At 41.1% G+C, this 25,638-nt stretch overlaps 1 protein-coding gene across 2 annotated transcripts in view; it reads left to right on the top strand.

The window, feature by feature from the left end:
* The first annotated feature begins 3,115 nt into the window (after positions 1 to 3,115).
* LOC120914070 (myosin-1B-like) overlaps positions 3,116 to 25,638 on the top strand; it is a 32,995-nt gene continuing 10,472 nt past the window's right edge. The window contains exons 1-21 of one of the 2 annotated variants that reach the window (XM_040324522.1): positions 3,116 to 3,133; positions 4,916 to 4,957; positions 7,592 to 7,804; positions 7,884 to 8,027; positions 10,281 to 10,437; positions 15,595 to 15,622; positions 16,502 to 16,616; positions 19,781 to 19,873; positions 19,960 to 20,023; positions 20,113 to 20,211; positions 20,304 to 20,407; positions 20,870 to 21,008; positions 22,768 to 22,886; positions 22,969 to 23,118; positions 23,364 to 23,534; positions 23,617 to 23,923; positions 24,016 to 24,089; positions 24,603 to 24,690; positions 25,070 to 25,187; positions 25,275 to 25,398; positions 25,479 to 25,615. In XM_040324522.1, coding sequence (XP_040180456.1) covers positions 7,604 to 7,804; positions 7,884 to 8,027; positions 10,281 to 10,437; positions 15,595 to 15,622; positions 16,502 to 16,616; positions 19,781 to 19,873; positions 19,960 to 20,023; positions 20,113 to 20,211; positions 20,304 to 20,407; positions 20,870 to 21,008; positions 22,768 to 22,886; positions 22,969 to 23,118; positions 23,364 to 23,534; positions 23,617 to 23,923; positions 24,016 to 24,089; positions 24,603 to 24,690; positions 25,070 to 25,187; positions 25,275 to 25,398; positions 25,479 to 25,615 — 2,432 coding nt within the window. In that variant the 5' untranslated portion in view covers positions 3,116 to 3,133; positions 4,916 to 4,957; positions 7,592 to 7,603. Of the gene's footprint in view, positions 3,134 to 4,915; positions 5,072 to 7,591; positions 7,805 to 7,883; positions 8,028 to 10,280; positions 10,438 to 15,594; positions 15,623 to 16,501; positions 16,617 to 19,780; positions 19,874 to 19,959; positions 20,024 to 20,112; positions 20,212 to 20,303; positions 20,408 to 20,869; positions 21,009 to 22,767; positions 22,887 to 22,968; positions 23,119 to 23,363; positions 23,535 to 23,616; positions 23,924 to 24,015; positions 24,090 to 24,602; positions 24,691 to 25,069; positions 25,188 to 25,274; positions 25,399 to 25,478; positions 25,616 to 25,638 lie in introns of those variants that run through there. The other variant, XM_040324523.1, reaches the window with a different exon arrangement.

The raw sequence follows: 25,638 nt of genomic DNA, 5'->3' as shown, positions 1-25,638 counted from the left end.
GCAGAGCTTTTTTGCCGAGGAAAACGATCGTATGTATGTTTTTCATCGAGAAAACTGTTGAGGAACTCGACGAGTCTCAATTTCCTCGTCGTGTTCCTCGTCGGGCTGGTTTTCGACGAGAAACACGTTCGTGTGTATGCTTAGAAACCCGCACATGCTCAGAAGGGTGGCGCAAGTGGAATCAAACTTCCCCTTTATAGTGCCGTCGTACGTGTTTTACGTCACCGCGTTCGAGAACGACGAGATTTTGTCTTGACAGTGTGTACGCAAAGAAAGCTTGTCAAGTTTCTCGACAAGCCTAACAAGGAACTCGTCTAGGAAAACAATGTTTCATTTACACATGTGTGTTTTTTAGCAATACTGTGCAAAAAAAAAGTGTACAATAATATGAAGCAGCCAATCAGAATTCCTCTGTTAAAGGCTGTTGGTAATGGAGGTCTGGTCTGGTCTGTTAAAATGCAAAATTGTTTGCCAGATGTCTTTCCTCTGTGTTGTAACATAACCTGACACTTAGTTTACTAAATGAGACCTTACACTTAACCTCCCTGCCAACACTTAACTAACTGTCAAAACTGAAATAATACTCTCCGTAACCCCTGACCCTAACAGTAACCTTCCTTTCTGCAGTACATTCAAACTGACCTGTGCTGGGCGCAGCCGGGAAAAACTCAAGCAGGCTCTGCAGCTAGCTACACAAGTGGCAGTACCAACCAAGAGCTTTTCAGTAGCTTGTACTGTACTCCCTTTGACGTTGCTCCAGAACTTGTACTTGAATGTTGCAAATCAGCTGAAACCTTTGGTGTACAAATAAGGGTCTACCAAGTGCAGAAAAAATGTAACACCAGCCTGTGGGCCAGATCCCCGTAGAACTGCGTCGGCGTAACGTATCTCCTTTACGTTACACCGTGGCAAGTTTTACGAGCAAGTGCTTGAATCACAAAGCACTTGCCTGTAAACTTGCGGCGTCGTAGCGTAAAGTCCACCGGTGCAAACCCGCCTAATTCAAATGATCCATGTAGGGGGCGTGGATCATTTAAATTAGGCGCGTTCCCGTGCCGATCGTACTGCGCATGCTCCGTCACGAATTTTCCCGCTGTGCATTGCACGAAATTACGTCGCAAGTACGTCATTGGTTTCGTCGTTAACGTAAATGGCGTCCAGCGCCATTCACGGACGATTTACGCAAACGACGTAAAATTTTCAAATTGCAACGCGGGAACGACGGCCATACTTAACATTGAGTACGCCACCTAGGGGGCATGTTTATCTTTACACTGCATAACTCTTACGGAATTGACGTAAAATCACTACGACGGGCAATCGTACGTTCGTGAATCGGCGTAACTAGTCATTTGCATATTCTACGCCGACCGCAATGGAAGCGCCACCTAGCGGTCAGCGTAGATCTTGCACTCTAAGATACAACGGCGCTGGCCGTCGTATCTTAGGCATGTTTAAGTGTATCTCAGTTTGAGAATACACTTAAACATACGACGGCCTTAGATTCGGACTTCTGTCGGAGTATCTGCTGATACGCCGGCGTAATTCTATGTGAATCTGGCCCTATGTGTCCATCAAGATTTACTGGTACCGCATCCTCTATTGTACAGACACTGAAAACACAAATCCATACCAGAAATAAACTATACAGGATTTTCAAGGTACCACACCCAAAATTATATAGAAAAAGGTTTACATTTTATTTATACATATGTTTAAAAGTATATTAAAATCATGGAACACAACAAACAAAGGGATAGAGCTGCAATTACATACACTATATTACCAAAAATATAGGAGCGATTATGTTCTAGTGCCAGTGAGGGGGCCAGGGGCAGCTTCCAAGAGCCTGCACCACCTCTGATTCCCGGTCATCTCCAGCGCCGGGGGGTTATGGCGGCTGGACATGGATGGGGTCTGACTCGTCTGGGTGCAGGGGGGGGGTCATGTGCTAGTGCGAGTGATTGGGCCACGGGCAGATTCCAGGAGCCCGCACCACCTCCGATTCCCATCCGTCTTCCACCGGGGAGGGGTGGTGGCTAATGCGAGTGAGGGGGGCAGGTTTGTTTGACCCCCCACCGCAATATTGAGCACCAGCCTTCATTGGGTAAAAGTGAAATGTGGATGGGAATGCAGCACTTTAACCCCCTTCCGGCCCAGGCCAATATTCACCTTTCAGCACTGATGCACTTTGAATGACAATTGCGCGGTCATGAAACACTGTACCCAAATACATTTTTCATAATTTGTGCACAGAAATTTAGCTAAATAAATGAAAAAAGACCGAAATTTTAGAAAAAATTTATGAAAACTTTTTCATAGTTTGGTATAAAATTTTGCAAACAGGTAATTTTTCTCTTTTACTGATGTGCTCTGATGAGGCACTAATAGGTTGCACTGATGGGCACTGAAGAGCCGGCACTGATGGGTATTGATGGGCACTTATAGGCTGCACTGATGGTTGAGTTCCTGCACCTATTATCTGAGAAAAAAAGCCCTGACTTTGACCATAGGTTTGCCCTTTCTGCCTGCAGATTTCGCCATGCTATTTTTACCTCTAAACATAAGAAAATACTCTTACTTTATGTGTTACACGCCCGTTATGTGTAACCCATTCAAAAGAGTCAGGAGGCAGCCGTACAACTAGTACTTTTTCAAGACAGTTAGCAATGATAGCCTCTGTATTTTGCTTCTTACAGGTTCTTATAAGAACTGTGGAATTTATTATCCTATCACTCATAGAAATCAATTATTCCTGTTCTACATTCGCACTGCGCAGTGTAGAAACGATATCTGTACTTTCTCGTCTTTAGTAACACAGGCAGCTTCTGATCTTGTGATCTGCATTCATCTCCTTCAGATGCCCCATAAAATACGCCAGCCATTTATGACAAGCATACAGCCTTCCAAGAACGTGCCTGAGCAATCTCCAGTGTTTTTTTTTAGTAGACACACCGGCAATGATATTAATAGCAGTAAAACAAAAGTAAAATGCCATTCCATTCAAATGATAACACCACCCTTTTTTTTATAGGCTTTCCATACATAGGAGAACAAATGGTTGATGACCAGCTTGTCTCACGTATAAAAGCAATGCCCGTCCCAAGACACTGGCAAGGTGGTCCTTCTCTGGGTAAGTTCTTTATCTTTGCACATCCGCCAGAAGGCGGTTATGGTACATTAAGCTGAATTGAAGAAACTTTGTCTTATAGTCTCGAGGGGTGAAAGCCGACCCATTATTTAACCCAATAGAGAAGCCTTAAAAAAAAAAAATCGCAATTTATTTCACATTTGCATTTGCATTTGTTATCATTAAAGGCGATAGCTATATATAGATATTTTTGCCATTACCTTTTGTACCACCACCCCTCCCCTTTAGAATGTAAGCTCTACATGCAAGGCCCTCCTGTACCTTTTTGTATTGAACTGTACTGTAATTGTGTTGCCCCCCTATACATTGTAAAGTGCTGCGTAAACTGTTGGCGCTATATAAATCCTGTATAATAATAATAATTATAATATTTTAAGTAAAGTAAGTCAAGTTTTCTAAGCAGCCCTTTCAGTTTTGTATTTGAAACATTTCTTTAAATTAACATTTTTGTTATTTGATGCTCAATCATGTGACTTTAGCAGGAAAAGATGGCCTTGCAGTACAGAAATTAGAAGGGGCAAAAAAATAAAAAAATATTCACCTTATGCCGCGTACACACGACCGTTTTTCGGGTTGTAAAAAATGAAGTTTTTAATGGTCTAGAAAAAATGACGTTTTTTTCAACCCGATCATTAAAACGGCCTTGCCTACACACGATCGTGAAAAAAAAAATGCTCTAGCAAAGCGCGGTGACGTACAACACGTACAACGGCACTATAAAGGGGAAGTTCCATTCGGATGGCGCCACCCTTGGGGCTGCTTTTGCTGATTTTGTGTTAGTAAAAGACGATTTGCGCTTTTCAGTCTGTTACAGTGTGATGAATGTGCTTACTCCATTACGAACGCTAGTTTTACCAGAACGAGCGCTCCCGTCTCATAACTTGCTTCTGAGCATGCACAGGTTTTTCACGTCGTTAAAGCCCACACACGATCAATTTTTACGACGCTAAAAACGACAACGTTAAAAAAGTCGTGAAAAATTAGAGCATGTTCGAAATTTTTAATGCCCATTTTTTACATCGTGAAAAATGCGCTGGAGCCCACACACAATCGTTTTTAATGACATAAAAAAATACGTAATTTTTTACAACCCGGAAAACGGTCGTGTTTACGTGGCATTAGATTCACTTTAACATTGACAGCCTTCATTCATAAAGAGTGTTAAATCTCAAGTGCTAATTTGTAAGTTGACAAAGTGAATTCTGATTGGTTGAAGAATGAACGCTGTTTATTGGATAAGGCTGTTTGAACTGCCAAAATCATATTTAATGTGTCTTATCCTACTTTCTTAGGATACCCCTAGACCCACGCCCTGTTCATGGGACTCATTGTTACTTCCAAATGTCTCTGATGTTTTGATGCTAAGCACAAGTACATAATTAATATTTTACAAAACATTTGCACCAGTCTCTGCCCATAAGCGGAGCTTATAATTGAACCGGACCACCTGGGCACATGCCTATAATCTATAGTAGTCAAATATTAATTATCTAAAGCTTGCCATACATTATATAATTTTCTTATTCAATTTCCTTTAGATTTACCTTCAGCTATGTAGTGCAATGGCCTACCTGATGCGTACAAATTGAAAGTGTTCAGGTTTGACCTCATATTATATGGTTTTGGTAAATCTAAAGGAAAATTGTACAAGAATATTGTATAATGTGTGGCCAGTCTTAGTCTGTTTTGAAATTGTTCTATTTAGTTCTGAAGATTTATATAGAAGCTCTAGTACTCACCACCTCTTGTGTTCTCTTCTTTCAGCTTCTTTGTGGAATTTCTCTGGCTGAAGACCACCAAAAACAGGTTTGGCAGTTAATGCGTTGTTAACCCTCCTTCATTTGTAGTGATCATTATTCTGTCACAGGAAAAAACAGTCCTGTAGATAAAACATCTGGATTATTTAAAGGGTTTGTAAAGGTTCGGTTTTTATTTTCTAAATAGGTTCCTTTAACCCTCCTAGCGGTATTCCCGAGTCTGACTCGGGGTGAGATTTTCATACCAAAAGCGGTAACCCAGAGTCAGACTCGGGCTCGCCTCGCTGCAGCAGCAGACAAAGTTACTTACCTTGTCCCTGGATCCAGCGATGCCACCGCGCTGTGTGAGCGAGCGGGACCTCGCTCGATTCACACAGTGTCCTCCTGTGCCGGCGATCTCCGTTCCTTGCGACGTCAGGACGCACGGGAGCGGAGAACGGCGCCAAATTCAAAAACGTAAACAAACACATTACATACAGTATACTGTAATCTTATAGATTACAGGGGCAGACAAGGGCAGACAAATTAAAAAATATGTCCAAAGTCTTACTAGCACAACACTGTTATAGATTTTAAATTAGAGCTGACACTAAATGTTACAAACTAAACTAGTGCTGGTGTTCAAAAGCGGGTTGAAAAACTTGCTTTCTTATAACTTACCTCCTTTAGGCCTGGGAATCCATAAATACAGGAATCAGAGACCTTGAGGTGGCTCCATTGTTGGTGCTCTGGTATGCCCTCTCCGTTCCATTCTCCAATAAGATTAACATCTTTCAGGTGCCTAGGAGCTTGATTGAATAACTCTAATGCCGTGTACACACGACCGTTTTTCGCGATGTGAATTTTTTTTTTTTATGACATTAAAAACTATCGTGTGTGGGCTCCAGAGCATTTTTCGCGATGTTAAAAATGGGCATTAAAAAATTAGAACATGCTCTAAATTTACGCATTGTTTATTAAAGTTGTCGTTTATTAACGTTGTCGTTTATTAACGTTGTCGTTTATTAACGTCGTAAAAAATGGACGTGTGTAGGCTTTAACGACGTGAAAATAACGTGCATACTCAGAAGCAAGTTATGAGACGAGAGCGCTCGTTCTGGTAAAACTAGCGTTCGTAATGGAGATAGCACATTCATCACGATGTAACAGACTGAAAAGCGCGAATCGTCTCTCACCAAACTTTTACTAACACAAAATCACCAAAAGCAGCCCCAAGGGTGGCGCCATCTGAATAGAACTTCCCCTTTATAGTGCTGTCATACGTGTTGTACGTCACCGCGCTTTGCTAAACCTTTTTTTTTTAACTATCATGTGTAGGCAAGGCAGGTTTAACAAAAATCGGGTTTAAAAAAACATTGTTTTTTCTAGACCATTAAAAATGGTAGTGTGTACGCGGCATCAGGCTGGCCATAAATTATACAATTTTCTTGTACAACTTTCCTTTAGATTTACCAAAACCATATAATAGGAGGTCAAACCTAGGCACTTTCAATTTGTATCCAATCAGGCAGGCCCTTGTACTACATAGTTGAAGGTAAATCTAAAGAAAATTGAATAAGAAAATTGTAAAATGTACGGCCAGCTTAAGTGGGAGCCAAATCAAGGCTACTACTTGATGTATTTAAAGCGGGGGTTCACCCAAAAAAATAATTTTTAACATGACATTCAGCCGAGTTGTCAGAATGACAATCGGCTGTTTTTTTTTTTTTCAGTGCAGCACATACCGTATTTTCACCGCCGCTTCCGGGTATGTAATCTGCGGGACTAGGCGTTCCTAAGTGATTGACATCCTACCGACCGGCGCATACAGCGCGTCACTAGTTGCCGAAAGAAGCCGAACGTCGGTGCGCAGGCGCCGTATAGAGCCGACTCGCAGTCCGGCTTCTTTCGGCAACTAGTGACGCGCTGTATGCGCCGGTCGGAAGGATGTCAATCACTTAGGAACGCCCAGTCCCGCAGATTACATACCCGGAAGCGGTGGTGAAAATACGGTATGTGCTGCACTGAAAAAAAAACAGCCGATTGTCATTCTGACAACTCGGCTGAATGTCATGTTAACATTTTTTTTTGGGGTGAACCCCCGCTTTAAGGCATCCCAGTGCGCACAGAAGATGTCTTCGGAACAAGTACCGGGACCCATAGACATTATCTTGTGCCTGATTTTAGCCATTGGAATCAACTAATAGGGACGTTCTGACAGGTTAAGGTTGCTAGAACCTTTACAATACATTTGCCTCATTAATATACACTTTATACAGGCATATAAAGCTGATGTGGGGAACAGTGCTTATCATTAACAGCCCTGTTAGTAAATATTGTATCATGTACTCTTTACTTTGTGGTTCAAAACATTAGGACAATCAATCAGACTGCGTAACAAAGCATAACAACATTCCGTTGACTGCCTACTTTTTAAAGTTGGTGGGCCCAGATCAGTCAATTGCTGGGATCAGCTATCAAACATTGCAAATGTTTTTTCAGCTTTTCTCCTCTCTTCTTTTATTATTGGACAAATGCTTTCTTCCATGTCACCAAGGTTTATGCTCTATAGGGCCCTTCATTATATGCATTGAATTTGGGTTTTTGCAACACAACATTTTTTATCACATAGATGAATTTCTCCTGTATATCATTATACATGAAGTATAGACAATGAATACTGCCTGTCTATTCTCTCCAATAGTGACTTGCAACCATGGGTGACGCTGAAATGGCGGTGTTTGGGCCAGCCGCCTCCTTCCTGAGGAAATCAGAAAAGGAAAGACTGGAGGCTCAAAACAAGCCCTTTGATGCTAAAAACTCTGTCTTTGTCCATGATGACAAGGAGCTTTACGTGAAGGGCTTAGTCACTGCACGTGAGGGTAACAAAGTCACCGTGAACACTGACGATGGGAAGGTATGCAGTACAAATAAATAAGCATCTTTCTTGCTGTAGATATGTTAAATTCACTGAATACAATGTCTTTCCCTTCCAGACTGTAACAGTCAAAGAGGACCTGGTCAACCCCCAGAACCCTCCAAAGTTCGATAAGATTGAAGACATGGCCATGTTGACCCACTTGAATGAGGCCTCTGTGCTGTTTAACCTCAAAGAACGTTATGCAGCCTGGATGATCTACGTAAGCCCATTTTTTTCCAACTAAGTTCATATACCCCAGGGGGTAGTTGTATCTGGACAGCATACCTGTCATGCCCACCGCTAACGCAGATGGTCAGGCACTCTAGCTAGCTTGTGTGTTCTTCACCTATAGCAACACCCTTTTCTATAAGACAAGCAGGCCTACAAGTACTCGCCTAAATCAGGTTTGGTCTCCACCCAGAGAGTGGCTACATCAATTACTTTGCCAGTGGACAGACAGACAGGAAAAATGTATCACAGCCAAAACCAGGATGCTGGAATAAGACCAGCAGCTATCAAGGAGAAGGATCTTTACACACTCCTGACAATACCTTACTTCTGCAAACATGTTTTATTAAATGACTTTCAGTAAGCAAAATGCAGTTCCAGAAGCCATAACATTTTTGCTGAGTTTGAATAGCAGAATGAATTTTAATCTGTCTTTACGCTTAGTTGCCAAATGCCAGATAATGCAAGATTTAAGCTGAATTTAGACCTGCTGTGGGAGTACCTGCTCTGTAATTTGAGAAGGCCATATTTAGGTGGACTTAAGCAGGCCATAGATGGAGCGATTTTTATTTTCTTGCAACCACAATCAGTGTTGATGGGAGAATTGCTCTCTTGGAGCTATTGTGTTCTCCCGGCAGGGTGAACCATCCTGGACAGGAGAACACACAGTGATTGCTAGCAGCAATAAAGTTCTGACAGGTTGGTTGTGCCCACATTGATCAATCAATCAACTTAGGTACAATCAGCCTGCCCATACATGATTGAACCTTGGCTGGTACCTGCTGAACCAGCCGAGATTCAAACCATCTATGGCCGGCTTTACAGGAGGGGAAGAGAGCTTGAGGTCAGCACCTTTGTAATGATATTAAATAATATTCTGGAGGGAGGCAGGGCAGAGGCAGAGGTACAGTCTGCAGGAAGGTAGCCTCCGAAAATGGGTTACATAGTTATATATTTAAGGTAAAAAAAGACTATCTATCCATCAAGTTCAACCTTCTTAAACCTGCAGCTAGGAAGGAAGTAAACCCTGATAAAGTGTGTCCTATTTACGATAATGAAAAGAATTCCTTCCTGGTATCATCCAAAGACGATCAGATACTCCCTGGATCAACATACTACTATCTTATTTCGTATAAATATTAGTAGCCATTTATATTCTGGCCTTTTTTGAAGCAATCAACTGACTTGGCTAGAACCAGCTCCTGAGGAGAACTATTTAAAGTGTAAGTAAACCCCCCTATCATTTTCAGCCAAGGAAGCTGCCATCTTTGCCTCGTTTTAATCTACAACTGCCATGAAGCTGCACATGTGATCAGTTTAGACACCAGCCATTGGATGGTTTGACAGTTTGGTTGAGAGCACAACCAATGGGAGTGTTACGTTTTCGTCTAATGCCGGAAATTAAACTGTTTTATGGATGGGTTTACTTCCGTTTTAACATTTTTACAGCTCTTCATATGTGAAGGTTAAACATTTTTGAATACAGGCATGAAGACTGTACATTGTCTCGATTTCCACCCTTCTTATGAAAGCAAAGCAGAGGTGGCTAAATCACAAGACAAATCTACATTTTTTTTGGCCAGTAAAAATGTTCCTATGGATGCATTTTAATTACACTGAGCAAAATTATAAATGCAACACTTTTGAGTTTGCCCCTAATTATCATGAGCTGAACTCAAAGATCCATGACTTTTTCTATGTACACAAAAGGCCTATATCTTTGCATTCAGCTCATGATAAATAGGGGCAAACACAAACGAGTTGCGTTTAGAATTTTGCTTAGTGTATAATTGTCAAGAAAAACCCTTTATTTACCCAGATGAAAGAATTGTTTCCCAAGTAAAAGAAATTGAAAAATCATTAGGATACCTATACATAGCCACTCCCAGGTATTAATTAAGGTGTTGTACCAAGGGAAGGCTAGCTTAAAAATACATTCCTTCCCTGAACAAAGTGACAGTGTCTCTGCAAAGGGCCCTGCCATCCTGGTTCCTCAATTTTCACCCTACTAGCGATCCCTTGCTTCTTCGGAAATTCTGAATATGGTGGATGCTTGTATGGGGGGAAAGAGCAGTGGGGGTGTGCTGCAAAGATAAGTATAAGGGGGTTATGGGGTCCCTTTACAGAGGCACAATCACTTAGTCCTGCATAGGCACGGTGGCAGTGGCTCTTTAACATGCATCTAGTCAAGCATCATATCTTGTATTCTAAATCTTAACTGAATGTACCCAACTTGGTATTCCAGACCTACTCTGGCCTCTTCTGTGTCACTGTGAACCCCTACAAGTGGTTGCCAGTGTACAACCCCGAAGTTGTTGCTGGCTACAGAGGAAAAAAGCGCCAGGAGGCCCCACCACACATCTTCTCCATCTCTGATAATGCCTATCAGTTCATGTTAACTGGTAAGTTAGAACTCCTATAATTCCTGTGATAGTGGTGTATCAAACTGAAACCAACTCACTTTATTAGAGTTAATGTCCAGATAGATGTGTAATTAACAGGATATTTTAAAGAGAAATTAGGTGCAGTAAGCCAAAGTGACCAATAATTTCTCATGAGAAAAGATTGAGCTCCAAGGATTACATTTCATATTGTTGTTGATCTCTTAACCCCCCTGGCGGTGTTCCCGAGTCTGACTCGGGGTGAGATTTTTGTGCTACGATCGGAAACCCCGAGTCAGACTCTGGCTCGCCTCGCTGAATCCACAGGCTTGGTTTACTTACCTTGTCCCTGGATCCAGCGATGCCACTGCGCTGTGTGAGCGAGCGGGACCTCGCTCGATTCACACAGTGCCTCTGTGTGCCACCGATCTCCGTTCCCTGCGACGTTACGACGCACAAGAGCGGAGAACGGCACCAAATTCAAAAAGGTAAACAAACACAATACATACAGTATACTGAAATCTTATAGATTACAGTACTGTATGTAAAAAATAAACACCCCCCTTGTCCCTAGTGGTCTGCCCAGTGCCCTACATGTACTTTTATATATTTTTTTTTTCTGCCTGCAAACTGTAGATTGTCCATAGCAACCAAAAGTCTCACTTTATGTCAAAAAATGGTTTTAGAGCAGCTAGAAAACAGCGATAATAAATTATAATCACTTGCAGAATTGTGCGATAGCGATTTGTGGGAAAATTCGTCATAAAAAAATAAAAGTAATGACGGCGACAATTCTGCAACTGAGCAAATTTCAGTGATTTTGAGTTGATTACATTATTGAATAATTTTACTATAATTATATTACTATTTTTTATAATTATTTATAATTATTTATTATATTATAATTTATAATTTTGTTTTTAAAAAAATGTCATACCCGGGATGCCTACTGGACTCCTGTTTGGTCAGATTTAAGTGAGTTATTCCTAAGACCTACAGTATAAAACGCCAAATTTCTTTGCAAATAATGGTACCGCTTTCAGCACCTTTTTTCTGAAATAATCATACCGCCAGAGAGGTTAAAGTAAATCTTTTCTTTTCCCAGGAAAAGTAAAATAAATGGTTCACTCAGCACCCTCCTCTCCAGGAGCATGTACTCGGAAATGGGGTGATACTGTGCTGTCTGTTTACATGAATGTGAACAATTACCAATAATGCTGCAACTTAAAATGTGAGACACACAAAAAATAGACATATAAAAGAACAAGCTGCGCAATAAACGTGAAAATATACAAAAAAACAATAAAACTAAGTGAGTGAATACATATGTTGTCGATATTTCTGATATCACAACACAAACAGGTTGCCCTATTTGCAATAAATTCTAATGTGTCCCAATATAAAATGAGCAAGTTAATGTTCTGTATTTAAAAAAAAAAAAAAAAAAACACATCAGATGATGGTCGACAAGAGGTTATAGATGTACAGTCCTCCTAAAGGTAAGTTGGTGACTTTAAACCAGAGCAAACCAAGGAAAAGTGATGTAATAGGAAAGAAATCCTCCACCTTCTATATAACTGTATAAAAAAATATCAGAAGGTATCCAAAGGATAAAAACTGATCCTAGCGCTCTATGGACGTGGTGGAATATGTGTAATAATCAATAGTTTTGCAGACAAGCAGCTGTTATAATAGGGTAAGAAATGAAAAGCAATGTGTCTCTGAATAGCACTAACAGCACTAACAGCACTAAGGTGACTAATTAAACCTGTAATTAACCTTCTGCTAAATTAGTCTCACTGAGTGAGGATGAATGCAATGTGTATGACCACAAAATGAAATAGGTTTAAAATATAAAATCATGTGAACCAAAAGGAATAAAAATGCATAAAGTCCATTCACAGAAAAAACTGTATAAAGTCTCTTAAACCGATGTATTTCATAAAATCCTTGAAACTTCCAATTGTAAAATAATCTTCATACCGGGTCTCCCTTAGGAGTTCTACTCACCAGATGCCTATGGTGTGTTCAGCATTAGGAACTCCTTGCTCATACTGGGATTCCTTTCAATGGATTGCCTTAAAAGTCTCCTCAATCTTCCAAAAATATCTCCTTCCTCCTGTTGTCACCGTATCTCAGTAGGTTTGGTATAGGTGACCTATACCAAACCTACTGAGATACGGTGACAACAGGAGGAAGGAGATATTTTTGGAAGATTGAGGAGACTTTTAAGGCAATCCATTGAAAGGAATCCCAGTATGAGCAAGGAGTTCCTAATGCTGAACACTTCTATATAACTGCCTCTTACCGAAGATGAAGATCCCAACTAGAGATCTTCTGTAGATGTATGGCCTATGACCCAGCCTGGGGGTCTATGCGACTGGATGTTGTTTCTTCGGCAATTAATCGATCTCCAACCACTCACAAGCAGTCATGTATGATCACGGCCAGGTGAGGAAGGAAAGAAAGGCCTCCTCTGCTGCCTTTTTTAATGATGTCTAGCCAGGAGCATGTACTCACCTTTCCTTCCACCCCTGCCTCTGCATTCAGCTGCCAAACATGCTCAAGGTCTAAGGACTCTCCCCTTGGCCCCATGCTGTTATATGAGAGATTAGTATTAAGGGTACATGTTCAGTTATACCCTGGCAGTACCCGGTATTTCATTTTGTTCCTAGCTGCTGAATGGAGTGGTGAGAAGGAGAAGTGAGTATATGCTGTTGGGGAGAAGCGGGTAGTTAGGTCATCCTTTTACTTTGATCTGCATGGGCAAAAGAAAGGTCCCCTTAGTAACGAGCCAGCATGGATGTACCTCATAATCTGTCTAGACCAAGCCATAGATGTACTTAGGCCCCTCTCAACTGATTATAGAATAATGTACATGTGTACTATTTAGATGTAAATCCATATTTTTTTTGTAAATAAGCTACATGGCCTCTGAATTTATCTAACTCTCCTACTTACAAAATGTTCATGTTCAAGGGTGTTTTTTATTGTGCCTTCATTGCTTTCGATCTTTTTCCACTAATTTCAAAACATTCATGATAGAACAATGAATTTGAAGAAGAATGATCAATTATTTAATTTATTTATTTTATTTACGCTGTGTTACGTATTTATTGTACATTCACATCAGTACTTGCCCTCAAGGAGCTTACAATCTATGGTTCCTATCTCACACACATACATACATGCACATATACTAGTACATACTAATTTAGACAGGAGCCGATTAACCTATCAGCATGTCTTTTGAGTTCAAGGAAATGTCATAAGACAAAATTGTAAGCTTCCATTGTTGACTTCCTTTTAGAAAATGTATTAGTTGTTTGGCTGTCAGAGTAATCCTGTGATGTCACTATTGCTTACATCACTGAACTGGTGTGCACATAAGGTCAAGGAATAGATAGCAAGGTTAACATGAAATTTGTGGCAGTACTGAATTGTAAGTCTGTTAACTTGCTGCACATTTTCACTGGCAATTTGTACATTTGCAGAACCCTTAAAGCACAAGTTCTAGATGACACTTTTCCAATTTGTAGCAAATTTGCTAAACAAGTCTCTAGCAAGGACAAAGTTGCAGTGCTGAGTCTACAACAAGAGCTCAAAAAGAGCACAAAATTCAGCCACAGTGACCCCCTGTGGTGGGATGACTATTGCACAACATAACTGAACCAGAACTTGCAGCAGGCTTGCAGAATGTTTGGAAAGAAAGTTAAACTGGAGTCATGCAACGCAGACTTGCTGCAATTGTGCAAACTTGGAAAGCCTGGCAAGTCTAGCAATAGCTTAACATTTTCAAACTTGCAGTACGATTTCTTGCTATCTGGGTGTAAGATTATCAGCTAGATTAGGCTAGCAAAGGCACTTAGGCCCCTTTTACACTGAGGAGTTTTTCGGGCGGTTTAGCACTAAAAATAGCGCCTAAATTCCGCCAAAAAACTCCTGCACTGCATTCTCAATGTGGAAGCCGGAGGGCTTTCACACTGAGGCGATGCGCTGGCGGGAGAAAAAAAAATCTCCTGCAAGCAGCATCATTGGAGCGGTGAGAGGAGCGGTGTGTTTACCGCTCCTTCACCGCTCCTTCCCATTGAAAGTAATGGGAGTCCGCGATAATAACGCCAGCAATGCGCCTCCACATTACATTGCCAGCAGCATTAACCATTTTTCATTTTTTAGCAGGGGTTAATACCGCACCCCTAGCGGCCGAATTCCGCAACAATTCCGACGGTATAGCGCCGCTATTTTTAGCGGCATTATACCGCCACTGCATGACCTGCCCCAGTGTGAAAGATGCCTTACAGCGGAGCTCCCAAAAGTGGAACTTCCGCTCATAGGATTCCTCCCCCCCTCCGGTGCCACAATTGGCACCTTTCGGGGGGAGGGGGGACAGGATACCTGTCTTTGTCAGATATCCTTTCCCAGTTCCGGGAGTCTGGCCTCGGGCGTGACGCGGTAGTGATGTCACTGAGGGGCTCCCTCCTCCTCCTCCCCTGGCTGCCGGGCTAATAGAAGAGAGGAGCGGGGCCTCGCGCATGTGCAGTAGGGTTCCCGGCGTGAAGCCAAAAGGCTACACTGCCGGGTTTCCTTACCCGCAATGGCCGTGGCAGTGTAGCCTTTCGCCTTCACGCCGGGAACCCTACTGCCAACATTGAGGGACAGCAGGACAGGTAAGTGTCCATTTATTAAAAGCCAGCAGCTGCAGTATGTGTAGCTGCTGTCTTTTAAAAGAAAAAATTCCGGACCTCCTCTTTAAGGTATTTGTCTCAAGGAAACTTTAGGGCCAGTCGTTTTGCAGTGAGTTTTTCAGCGTTTTTGCAATAGCGTTTTTTAGAGTTAGCATTTTTAAATGTTTTTTTTTTAAATGAATGGGAGCAAAACATAAAAAAACACTGGTGAGCCATGTTTTTGAGCGTTTATCAACTGAAAAACGCCTCTCAGAACCCACGCCCCCGCCCCAAACAGTTGATAACAGCCTATGTGTGCATGGACACATAGGATAAAAGATGGGGAGTTTATTGACTGTAGAAAAAAACATCTGAAGCCAAAAAAAGGCATTTGTAAAAACGTCCACAAGCGTCCAGGGTGCATGAGGCCTAATAGGGCACAGACTATGCAATAAATGAAATTCAACTAAATGTGAAATACAAAATCTACTTTGCCTTTTCTTTATGATTGCAGATCGTGAAAACCAGTCTATCCTAATTACGTAAGTATTATAGCTTTTTTTATTTAACAGGGCACATTTTTAAGCATTTTCTAGATAAACTTCATGTTTTCCTAAATGTGAGCTCACATCATACTGTATCTCTCACATTAAGGTACACAATTAGAGGAGCAAGTTTAGCAAAAACAAGTTATTTTAGTAATCGACCCATGTATAGGCCACCTGACATTTGAGCCAACCAGATAATGTCATAAATATGGGGATGACAAATGCAGTCCTTAAAGGGCCTTAACAGCATATGTATAAGGTTCTACTAGACTAGGGGTCTCCAAACTATGGCTCGCTTTAAGATTTTATCTAGCCCACAACCAGTCAATGACATATCCTCAACGTGGGTCCACTGTGCACTCACATAAGTCTCACTTAAGGTCAGCAGAGATTCCCCTTCAGTGCAGGTTGCCCCTGCTGTGCTATCATCCTCCTGGTTGTTGTCTGCTAGAAACCGGACCAAATTCGAGCCATTAACAGACAGGATTAATGTACCATATTGATCGATCAATCAACCTGAGCACAACCAGCCTCCCGGATTTTCTTGCGATTATCGCAAGCGGCTGCTATACCCGCTAGCGATAATCACTGTCTTCTCCTGGCAGGGACAGCTTCCCCCACTGGCAGAAGATAAATGCTCGGCAGGAGGAATTCCCCTGTAAGCACTGTCTGTGTTAATAGGGAAATCATACAAATTTCTTTCCTGCAACCTGTGGTTGCAGGAAATAAATTTGCACCATCTATGGCCTGCCTTAGACTGCCCATCACAGTAGATGGTAAAAGATCAGACCACAGACAGCTAAGAGTGTTAAATATCCTGATGTGGAGTTTATAGCTCGATTCATGCATTTAATTTTTGTTTTTCACCCCCAGTGGAGAATCCGGTGCTGGGAAGACTGTGAACACCAAGCGTGTCATCCAATACTTTGCAACAATTGCAGCTATTGGAGACCCACTAAAGAAAAAGGAGTCAGCAAACAAACTGCAGGTAAAGCCAATAAGAACTCAACTACCTATACCGTAACAGAAATATGGGCAACATGCAGGGCTGTATTTAGACACAATGGGGGTTATTTACGAAAAGGCAAATCCACTTTGCACTACAAGTGCAAAGTGCACTTGAAATTGCACTGAAAGTGTACTTGGAAGTGCAGTCGCTGTAAATCTGAGAGGTAGGCCTCATACACACGACCGAGGAACTTGTCGTAAATGAAACATCGTTTTCCTCGACGAGTTCCTTGTTAGGCTTGTCGAGAATCTTGACAAGCTTTCTTTGCGTACACACTGTCAAGACAAAATCTCGTAGTTTTCAAACGCGGTGACGTACAACATGTACGACGGCACTATAAAGAGGAAGTTTGATTCCACTGGCACAACCCTTGGGACTGCTTTTGCTAATCTCATGTTACTGCGTGTTAAGTAAAAGTTTGGTGAGAGACGAGTCGCGCTTTTCAGTCTGTTACAGCATGACGAATATGCTATCTCCATTACAAACCCTACTTTTACCGAAGGCACGCTCCCATCTCATACTTAAGGGCCCTTTCACACTGATGCGTTTTTCCCGCGTTTTTGTCGCGTTTTCGCGGTAAAAATAGCGCTATTAAAACGCCCATAAAACGCTCCCCATGCCCCCTCCATTGAAATGAATTAAAAACCGCTGTAAAAAATGCGGTAAAAATGGAGCGTTAAAATCGCGGTAAAACACTGCATTTTTACCACGATTTTAATTCATTTCAATGAAGAGGGGCATGGGGAGCATTTTAATAGCGCTATTTTAACCGCAAAAACGCGGCAAAAACGCACCAGTGTGAAAGGGCCCTTATTCTGAGCATGCACGGTTTCTAAGCATACACACGAATGTGTTTCTCGTCGTAAACCAGCCCGACGAGAAACACGATGAGGAAATTGAGACTCCCGACTAGTTCCACGACAGTTTTCTCGACGAAAAACATACACACAACCGTTTTCCTCGGCAAAAAAGCTCTGCTACCAAGTTTCTTGATGGATTCTGTCGAGGAAAACGGTCGTGTGTACGAGGCCGTAGATCTGAAATGAGGGGAAGCTCTGCTGATTTTATTATCCAATCATGTGCAAGCTAAAATGCTGTTTTTTATTTTCCTTGCATGCCCCCCTTGGATCTACAGCGACTGCACTTCCAAGTGCACTTTCATTGCAATTTCAAGTGCACTTTGCACTTGTAGTTTGCACCTGTAGTGCAATATGGATTTCCCTTTTGTAAATAACCCCCATAGTGTCTATGTTGTTGTTATGTTGTTGTTGTTGAGAAAGAATAGAGAAAGCTGACAAACTGCATAGGGAGAGATTAGGGTCAGTTAGGAAACTGTGCTTTAATTCAGATTGCAGCTCTTTGGGTAATCAACCCTCTTGCAGCATTTATTGTTCTTATAAATTGCTGCCTTTTTTGTCTTAAATTTTGTGGTTGACTTTTACCTATTGGTACAGGGGTGGTATTTTTGTTTTTTATTGCTTTTGTATTTTAATTTGTGTTAATAAGGCCTTTTTAAGTTGCTCAAAACAAAAGAATTCACTTTTTACTGACCATATTTTTTACTGACCAGCTGTCTACTGTTTGCAGCATTTATAATAATAAAAAATAAGTGCAAGAAAGGTTAACACCTAAACCACCTCACACTAACGAAAATTGATTGCACCCACCTATTTCTCTGGATAAAAGTTAGTTATACACCAGTCAGGTCTACTATCCCTAATTAACACTGTCCTGTTTCTGGATAATTGCACACTACTTTATCATCTGCTATATTTTCATTCCTAAAAAACTTGATTCGATTTGGCCAGCAGCAGGACAGCTTTGCCTATGTAAGAACAAAGGCAGTACCAGATAAATACTGGGCAATTTATAGTCAAGTTCCTCCACCTCAAACTCTCTCATCCATGTCTTTATGGACCTTGCTTTGTGCACTGTTCCAAATTATTTGGTGGAGGGGGGATTATGGTGTGGGGTTGTTTTTCAGGGGTTGGGCTTGGCCCCTTAGTTCCAGTGAAGGGAACTCTTAATGCGTCAGCATACCAAGACATTTTGGACAATTTCATGCTCCCAACTTTGTGGGAACAGTTTGGGGATGGCCCCTTCCTATTCCAACATGACTGCGCCCCAGTGCACAAAGCAAGGTCCATAAAGACATGGATGAGTGAGTTTGGGGTGGAGAAACTTCACTAGCCTGCACAGTCCTGACCTCAACCTGATAAATCACCTTTGGGATGAATTAGAGTGCAGACTGCAAGCTAGGCCTTCTCATTCACATCAGTGCCTGACCTCATAAATGCAGTTCTGGAAGAATGGTCAAATATTCCCATAGACACACTCCTAAACCATATGGACAGCCTTCCCAGAAGAGTTGAAGCCGTTATAGCTGCAAAGAGTGGGCTAACTCAATATTGAACCCCAAAGACTAAGACTGGGATGCCATTAAAGTTCATGTGTGTGTAAAGGCAGGCATCCCAATACTTTTGGTAATATAGTGTATATGATGCTCTTGAGATTTTAAGCAATTTCATAGTTAAAAATGCAGATTATTACATGTGTGCAAAAAAATAAAAAAATTGCTTTAGAGCAGAAGTTGTTAATAACAAGATTCACTCCACATATATGCAAATTGGATTAGCCTCTAAATTCAGGTTTGCCAAACTTTGAACAAGACTCAACGAACCCTTGGTGTATTGAACTCAGGCTGATTTGCGCAGCACTAATAATCACCACCTTATTTATCATATACTTATGTGGTATTTTAGTAAAAGCTAGCACTATAATGTGCTAAAAGAGGCAGAATGTGGCCTGCACAGACCACAAAAAAGGCAACTAAAGAGAGCCTTCTGACTTCTATCAGCATCTTCTGTATCCCCTTACTTTTGCAATTCTTTGGCTGAATTTAGCCACAGGTGGTCAGTAGGGAAAAATATAATGAGGAAATTGTATCAAAATGTGTACGTCTTGGCGCTGTCCCCTCTAACCTTGCTGCTCTAGGCCCTGGCTGATGAATTGCATGCGGGTAAATGCAGCTTTGGCTATGCGCATACTAAAATGTATAAGCTAGTCAACACCTTTTCAAAACAAAAGATATGTGCACGATCCTAAAAATTATAACTATAATAATATTAATTTATGGATCGCAGGGCACACTGGAAGATCAAATCATCCAGGCCAATCCTCTGCTGGAAGCCTTCGGTAATGCCAAAACTGTGAGAAACGACAACTCCTCCCGTTTTGTAAGTAACAACCTGTGTGTGAGCATTATGAATAAGATCTATTATTATTTATTATATAATTTATAAAAAAAATCCATCATCTCCAGGGTAAATTCATCAGAATCCACTTCGGAACCACAGGAAAACTGTCTTCCGCAGATATCGAGACCTGTAAGGTTTACTTTATATTATGGACGTCTTATCCTTTAAGATACTCCATTTCTTTCCTTGCTTTTGAGTAATTTTTTATTTCATTTCAGACTTGCTGGAGAAATCCAGAGTCACATTCCAGCTTTCAGCTGAGAGAAGTTACCACATCTTCTACCAAATTCAGACCAATAAGAAACCAGAGATTGTTGGTAAATGACCTACTGATGTTAAAGCTACAGTATGTCCAATTTATGTAACAAATGGTATGAATATTCTAACCAGTGTGATCTCTTGTCTATAGAATCGCTGCTTTTGACAACAAATCCATATGACTACCCCTTTATCAGCCAGGGTGAGATTTCTGTCAAGAGTATTGATGACGTAGAGGAGTTGCTGGCCACTGATGTACGTATTACAAATTACATTTTCTTAAAGTATTTTATCTAGTATTTAAACCTCAATTATTTTTACTTTTTGATATATTGTTCCCCCCTCTTCGAATCCAATCAGGTTTTTTTTGCTGTCTGGGTCCCTGCTGTGGAGATTCGACCTATCTATGTGTCCTGGTAACCAATGAAACAGGAGGTTAGGGGAATCCTTCTGTTAGAAACACATTTTCCATGACAGCTTTCTAAGAAGGGATTAACACTCATATTGGGGAGATCCCCTCTTAAGTCCTATTGTGTCTCTGAGAAAAGAATTCAAGGGAAACATTCTCAGTATACAAGCAACAAAACGATTTAAGAAAATGGAAAGGAAATTTTTGATTGCCTAACATTTTCCAAAATTGAAAAAGTTTGGGCCGTAGATATACTTTAAAACCCATCTAGAATTGTAACACACAGTAACCAGTTTGTGTATTTGCAGGGTGCCATTGATATCCTGGGCTTTACACCAGAAGAAAAAATGGGCATCTACAAGATGACTGGAGCTGTCATGCACATGGGAAATATGAGATTCAAGCAAAAGCAAAGAGAAGAGCAGGCTGAACCTGATGGCACAGAAGGTAGTTTGCCTTTTTTTATTTTTTTACTTAATATCAACAGACCTACATCAGGCCTCTCCTAATAAGGTATCAAAAGCAATATAGGGCCAGATTCTCATAGAATGCGCGTTGGCGTAGTGTAAGCCATTTACACTACGCCGCCTCAACTTCCTGGAGCAAGTGCCGTATTCTCCAAACACTTGCTCCGTAATTTGCGACGGCGTAGTATAAATGGCCCGGCGTATGGCCGCGTAATTCAAAGGGGGCGGCTTGTATTCAAATTAAGCACACCCCCACGCTGATCGAACTGCGCATGCGCCGGGTGGAAAAATAGCCAAGTGCGCATGCTCCAGCTCACAACGGAAAACGTCAATGACGCCGACGTGAGCGTCATTGACGTAAAGTCGTTTTCTCGAACGAGTTAGTAAAACGACGTAACCGACGGAAAAAGACTACGCTGATTCGACGCCATTCTTAACATGGCATACGGCGGACTGGCGTAAGGTTACCCCTCATATAGCAGTGGTAACCTTACGCTTACGGAAACTACGTAAACGACGACGACGCGGCGCAAATTCGTTTGGGAATCGGCGTATCAGGCTCATTTGCATAGTCAAATGAGAACTGAACGTAAACGCCACCTAGCGGCCAGCGTCAAATTACATCTAAGATCCGACGGTGTAAGTGACTTACACCTGTCGGATCTACGCCGTATCTATGCGAAAATGATTCTAGGAATCATACGCATAGATACCCAGGGCCAAAAACAGAGATACGACGGTGTTTCCTGAGATAAACCGTCGTATCTCTTCTGAGAATCTGGCCCACAGTGTTTAACCACTTCAGTATTAGGCTCTTCCACCCCCTCCAATTTTCGGCTTTCAGCACTGTTGCATTTGAATGACAATTGCATGGTCATGCTACACTGTACCCATATGAAAGTTTTTTTTTTCATGGAAATAGAGCATTCTGGGTTTTATTTGTATTTTTTTGATAAACGAAAGAAAGACCGAAAATTTGGAAGGAAAGCAAACTTGGTGTAGTTTCTGTCATAGAATCTTGCAAATAAGTATTTTTTCTCCTTCACTGATGTGTGCTGATGAGGCTGCCCTGATGGGAACTGACATGCTGCACTGATGAGGAGGCACTGATATGCAGCACTTATGAGCACTGATATGTGGCACTAATGTGCATTGATACTGTAGGTCAGGGATATGCAATTAGCGGACCTCCAGCTGTTGCAGAACTACAAGTCCCATGAGGCATAGCAAGACTCTGACAGCCTCAAGCATGACACCCAGAGGCAGAGGCATGATGGGACTTGTAGTTTTGCAACACCTGGAGGTCCGCTAATTGCATATCCCTGCTGTAGGTGGTACTGATAGGCAGCACTGATGGGCACTGTTCAACAGAATGTGGTCTAACAACCTGCTTCTGTTGTATGGGCATCAACATCATTTGATGTGGGGATCTGACAGTTTTTTTTTTCTTCAACCTGCTGGTCCGCTGTTTGAATGAAAATAAAAATATTATGTATGTACCCATTAAATTAACCCAAGGTGGAAGCCACCGCTCCCTCTCTGCTAACACAGACTAGACTTTCTTAATTAATCAGTTTACATGGGCTTTCAGCATTTACCCCTGTGCTTTACAAGCTAAATAAATAAATAACTAACAAAAACTGTTTAAAAAAAGTGCACATTTAAAAAACTTTGAATACAATTTGCCAAAAACTATAACAGGTAATCACTTTCATCATTCTTTAATATTCACTGTGCAGTTGCTGATAAAATTGGCTACTTGAAAGGATTGAACTCTGCTGACCTGTTGAAGGCTCTCTGCTACCCAAGGGTAAAAGTCGGCAATGAGTATGTCACAAAAGGTCAAACTGTCCAACAGGTATAATATCTTAACAGTGAAATGATATGATTTGCTATAAAATTTAAATGAGAAATAATTTACTGTATTTCACTTTCTTCAGGTTTACAATGCCGTTGGTGCTCTCAGCAAGTCTGTCTATGAGAAGTTGTTCTTGTGGATGGTTGTCCGTATTAACCAACAGCTGGACACCAAATTGCCAAGACAGCACTTTATAGGTGTGCTGGATATTGCTGGATTTGAGATATTTGATGTAAGTTGAAACAAAATTAAAGTTTTCTGCCATTTCTTGCTCCTGGAAACAATAATGCTCTATGTTGTATTACTAGTCACTTAAAACCTTTAAATGTAAGTCTCTTGTACATTATATATCAAAGTCCTCTAGTACAACATTTGCTAGATTTGAGATCCTATATATATATATATATATATATATATATATATATATATATATATATAGTAATGTTCAAACCCTTATCTATGCACCATAATCTGTAGTACAACAGCTTGGAGCAACTTTGCATTAACTTCACCAATGAGAAACTGCAACAGTTCTTCAACCACCACATGTTCGTCCTGGAGCAAGAGGAGTATAAAAAAGAAGGAATAGATTGGGAGTTCATTGACTTTGGTATGGATCTGGCTGCCTGCATAGAGCTTATTGAGAAGGTACGTGTTGAAATTTCACACGTTTTGCTCAAAAATTTAAAAACAGTCTTAATAATAAAAAAAAAAATTTTTTTTTGCACAGCCAATGGGTATCTTCTCAATCCTGGAAGAGGAGTGCATGTTCCCCAAGGCTACTGACACTTCCTTCAAGAACAAGCTCTATGATCAACATCTGGGCAAGTGCAAGAACTTTGAGAAGCCCAAACCTGGCAAAGGCAAAGCTGAAGCTCACTTCTCTCTGGTGCATTATGCTGGCACTGTGGATTACAACATCAGTGGGTGGCTTGACAAGAACAAGGACCCACTGAATGAGACTGTTGTTGGCCTTTACCAGAAGTCTCCAGTGAAGCTCCTGGCCCTCCTTTATTCTACCTATTCTGGTTCTGATGGTAAGAATTCAGAAAGTTAAAAAAACACTCAGCTTGTTATGAACTTTACATATTTTGATCCATACTTTAACATAGTAGAATCTTCATTTCAGCTCCAGACACTGGTGCAAAGGGTGGAAAGAAAAAGAAGGGGTCCTCTTTCCAGACTGTCTCTGCCCTGTTTAGAGTAAGTGTTGCTTGTGTGAAGGAAATCTAATGTGTTGATCTCGGATGCATTAAATGCAATTTTGAAAAGCATTTTTCTGTACTTATACATACACTGTTCCCTACCACAGCTTAGGCCTCGTACACATGACCGAGAAACTCGACAGGCGAAACACATCGTTTTGCTCGTCGAGTTCATTGTGAAGCCGTCGAGAAACTCGACAAGCCAATTTTCTCCATTCCCGTCAAGGAAATAGAGAACATGCTCTCTTTTTGGCTCGTCGAGTTTCTCGACAGTTTCCTCAACGAAAATGTACACACGACCGGTTTCCTCGGCAAAAAAAATTCTCCCAGCAAGTTTCTTGCTGGTTTTTGCTGAGAAACTCGGTCATGTGTACGAGGCCTAACAGTTCTTTTACATGCTACTTGGAAAGACTAATAATAGTAATATAAAAATATTATGTGTCTTACAAAGTATTATAACCCTGACTGTTTTCTGGTATTGGGTACCAATCTTCTTCTCATTCTTCTACAGGAAAATCTGAACAAGCTGATGACTAACTTGAGAAGCACTCATCCTCACTTTGTGCGTTGTCTGATCCCCAACGAGACAAAAACTCCAGGTAAAAAATAAAACACAGGAAAAATTATTGAACGCAGTGTTACACTGTACTCAGCTGAATCTATCACTATGGCAGTTATATGTTTTGTTTTTTTACCGTTTAATGCTGCTATTTGATTCTCAAATGAATATTTTCACCTGATAGCTGCTACTGGACATTTCTGTAGATTGTAGATTGACAGCGTTCAGACAATGGAGGGATTAGACTGTGAAACAGAAGTATCCTCGTATGTGGTCTCTACAATTTCTGTATATAGTCTTTAAGCTGTTTGCCATTCAAAGTGAATACATGTTCCAGCAGTGGTGGGCACCAACTTTTCAAGAAATGTTGAGTTAAAAGCTTGTTGTATATCTTTAGTAGTTGTTATTTTGTTTACTAGGTACCATGGAGAATCATCTGATCATCCACCAACTCCGGTGTAATGGTGTGCTTGAGGGCATCAGAATCTGCAGAAAAGGTTTCCCTAGCAGAATTCTGTACGGCGATTTTAAACAACGGTATGCAGAGGTCAAATGTGTTGGCAATAATAATAAACACACTAAAATTAGATGACGACTGGATACTTGAATCTTCTTTTAATACAGTTACAAGATATTAAATGCGAGTGCTGTTCCTGGTGGGGAGTTTATTGACAGTAAGAAGGCCTCTGAGAAACTTCTGGGCTCCATAGATGTTGACCACACCCAGTACAGATTTGGACACACAAAGGTAGGAGCTCATAATAGTATATTTGTACAATAAAGAACTGACATAAGGGAGAATAAATTGCTAAATTTTCTCCTCAACAGGTGTTCTTTAAAGCAGGTCTTTTGGGTGTCCTTGAAGAAATGAGAGACGATAAGTTGGCCCAACTCATTACTCGCACTCAGGCTCAATGCCGAGGTTTCTTGATGAGAGTGGAATTCAAAAAGATGATGGAAAGAAGGTTAGGATGCTGTGACAGTCTGT

The sequence above is a fragment of the Rana temporaria genome, chromosome 9 (genome assembly GCF_905171775.1).
Source record: "Rana temporaria chromosome 9, aRanTem1.1, whole genome shotgun sequence".
Classification (NCBI taxonomy): domain Eukaryota; kingdom Metazoa; phylum Chordata; class Amphibia; order Anura; family Ranidae; genus Rana; species Rana temporaria.
This window is presented reverse-complemented; position numbering and strand designations above follow the sequence as displayed.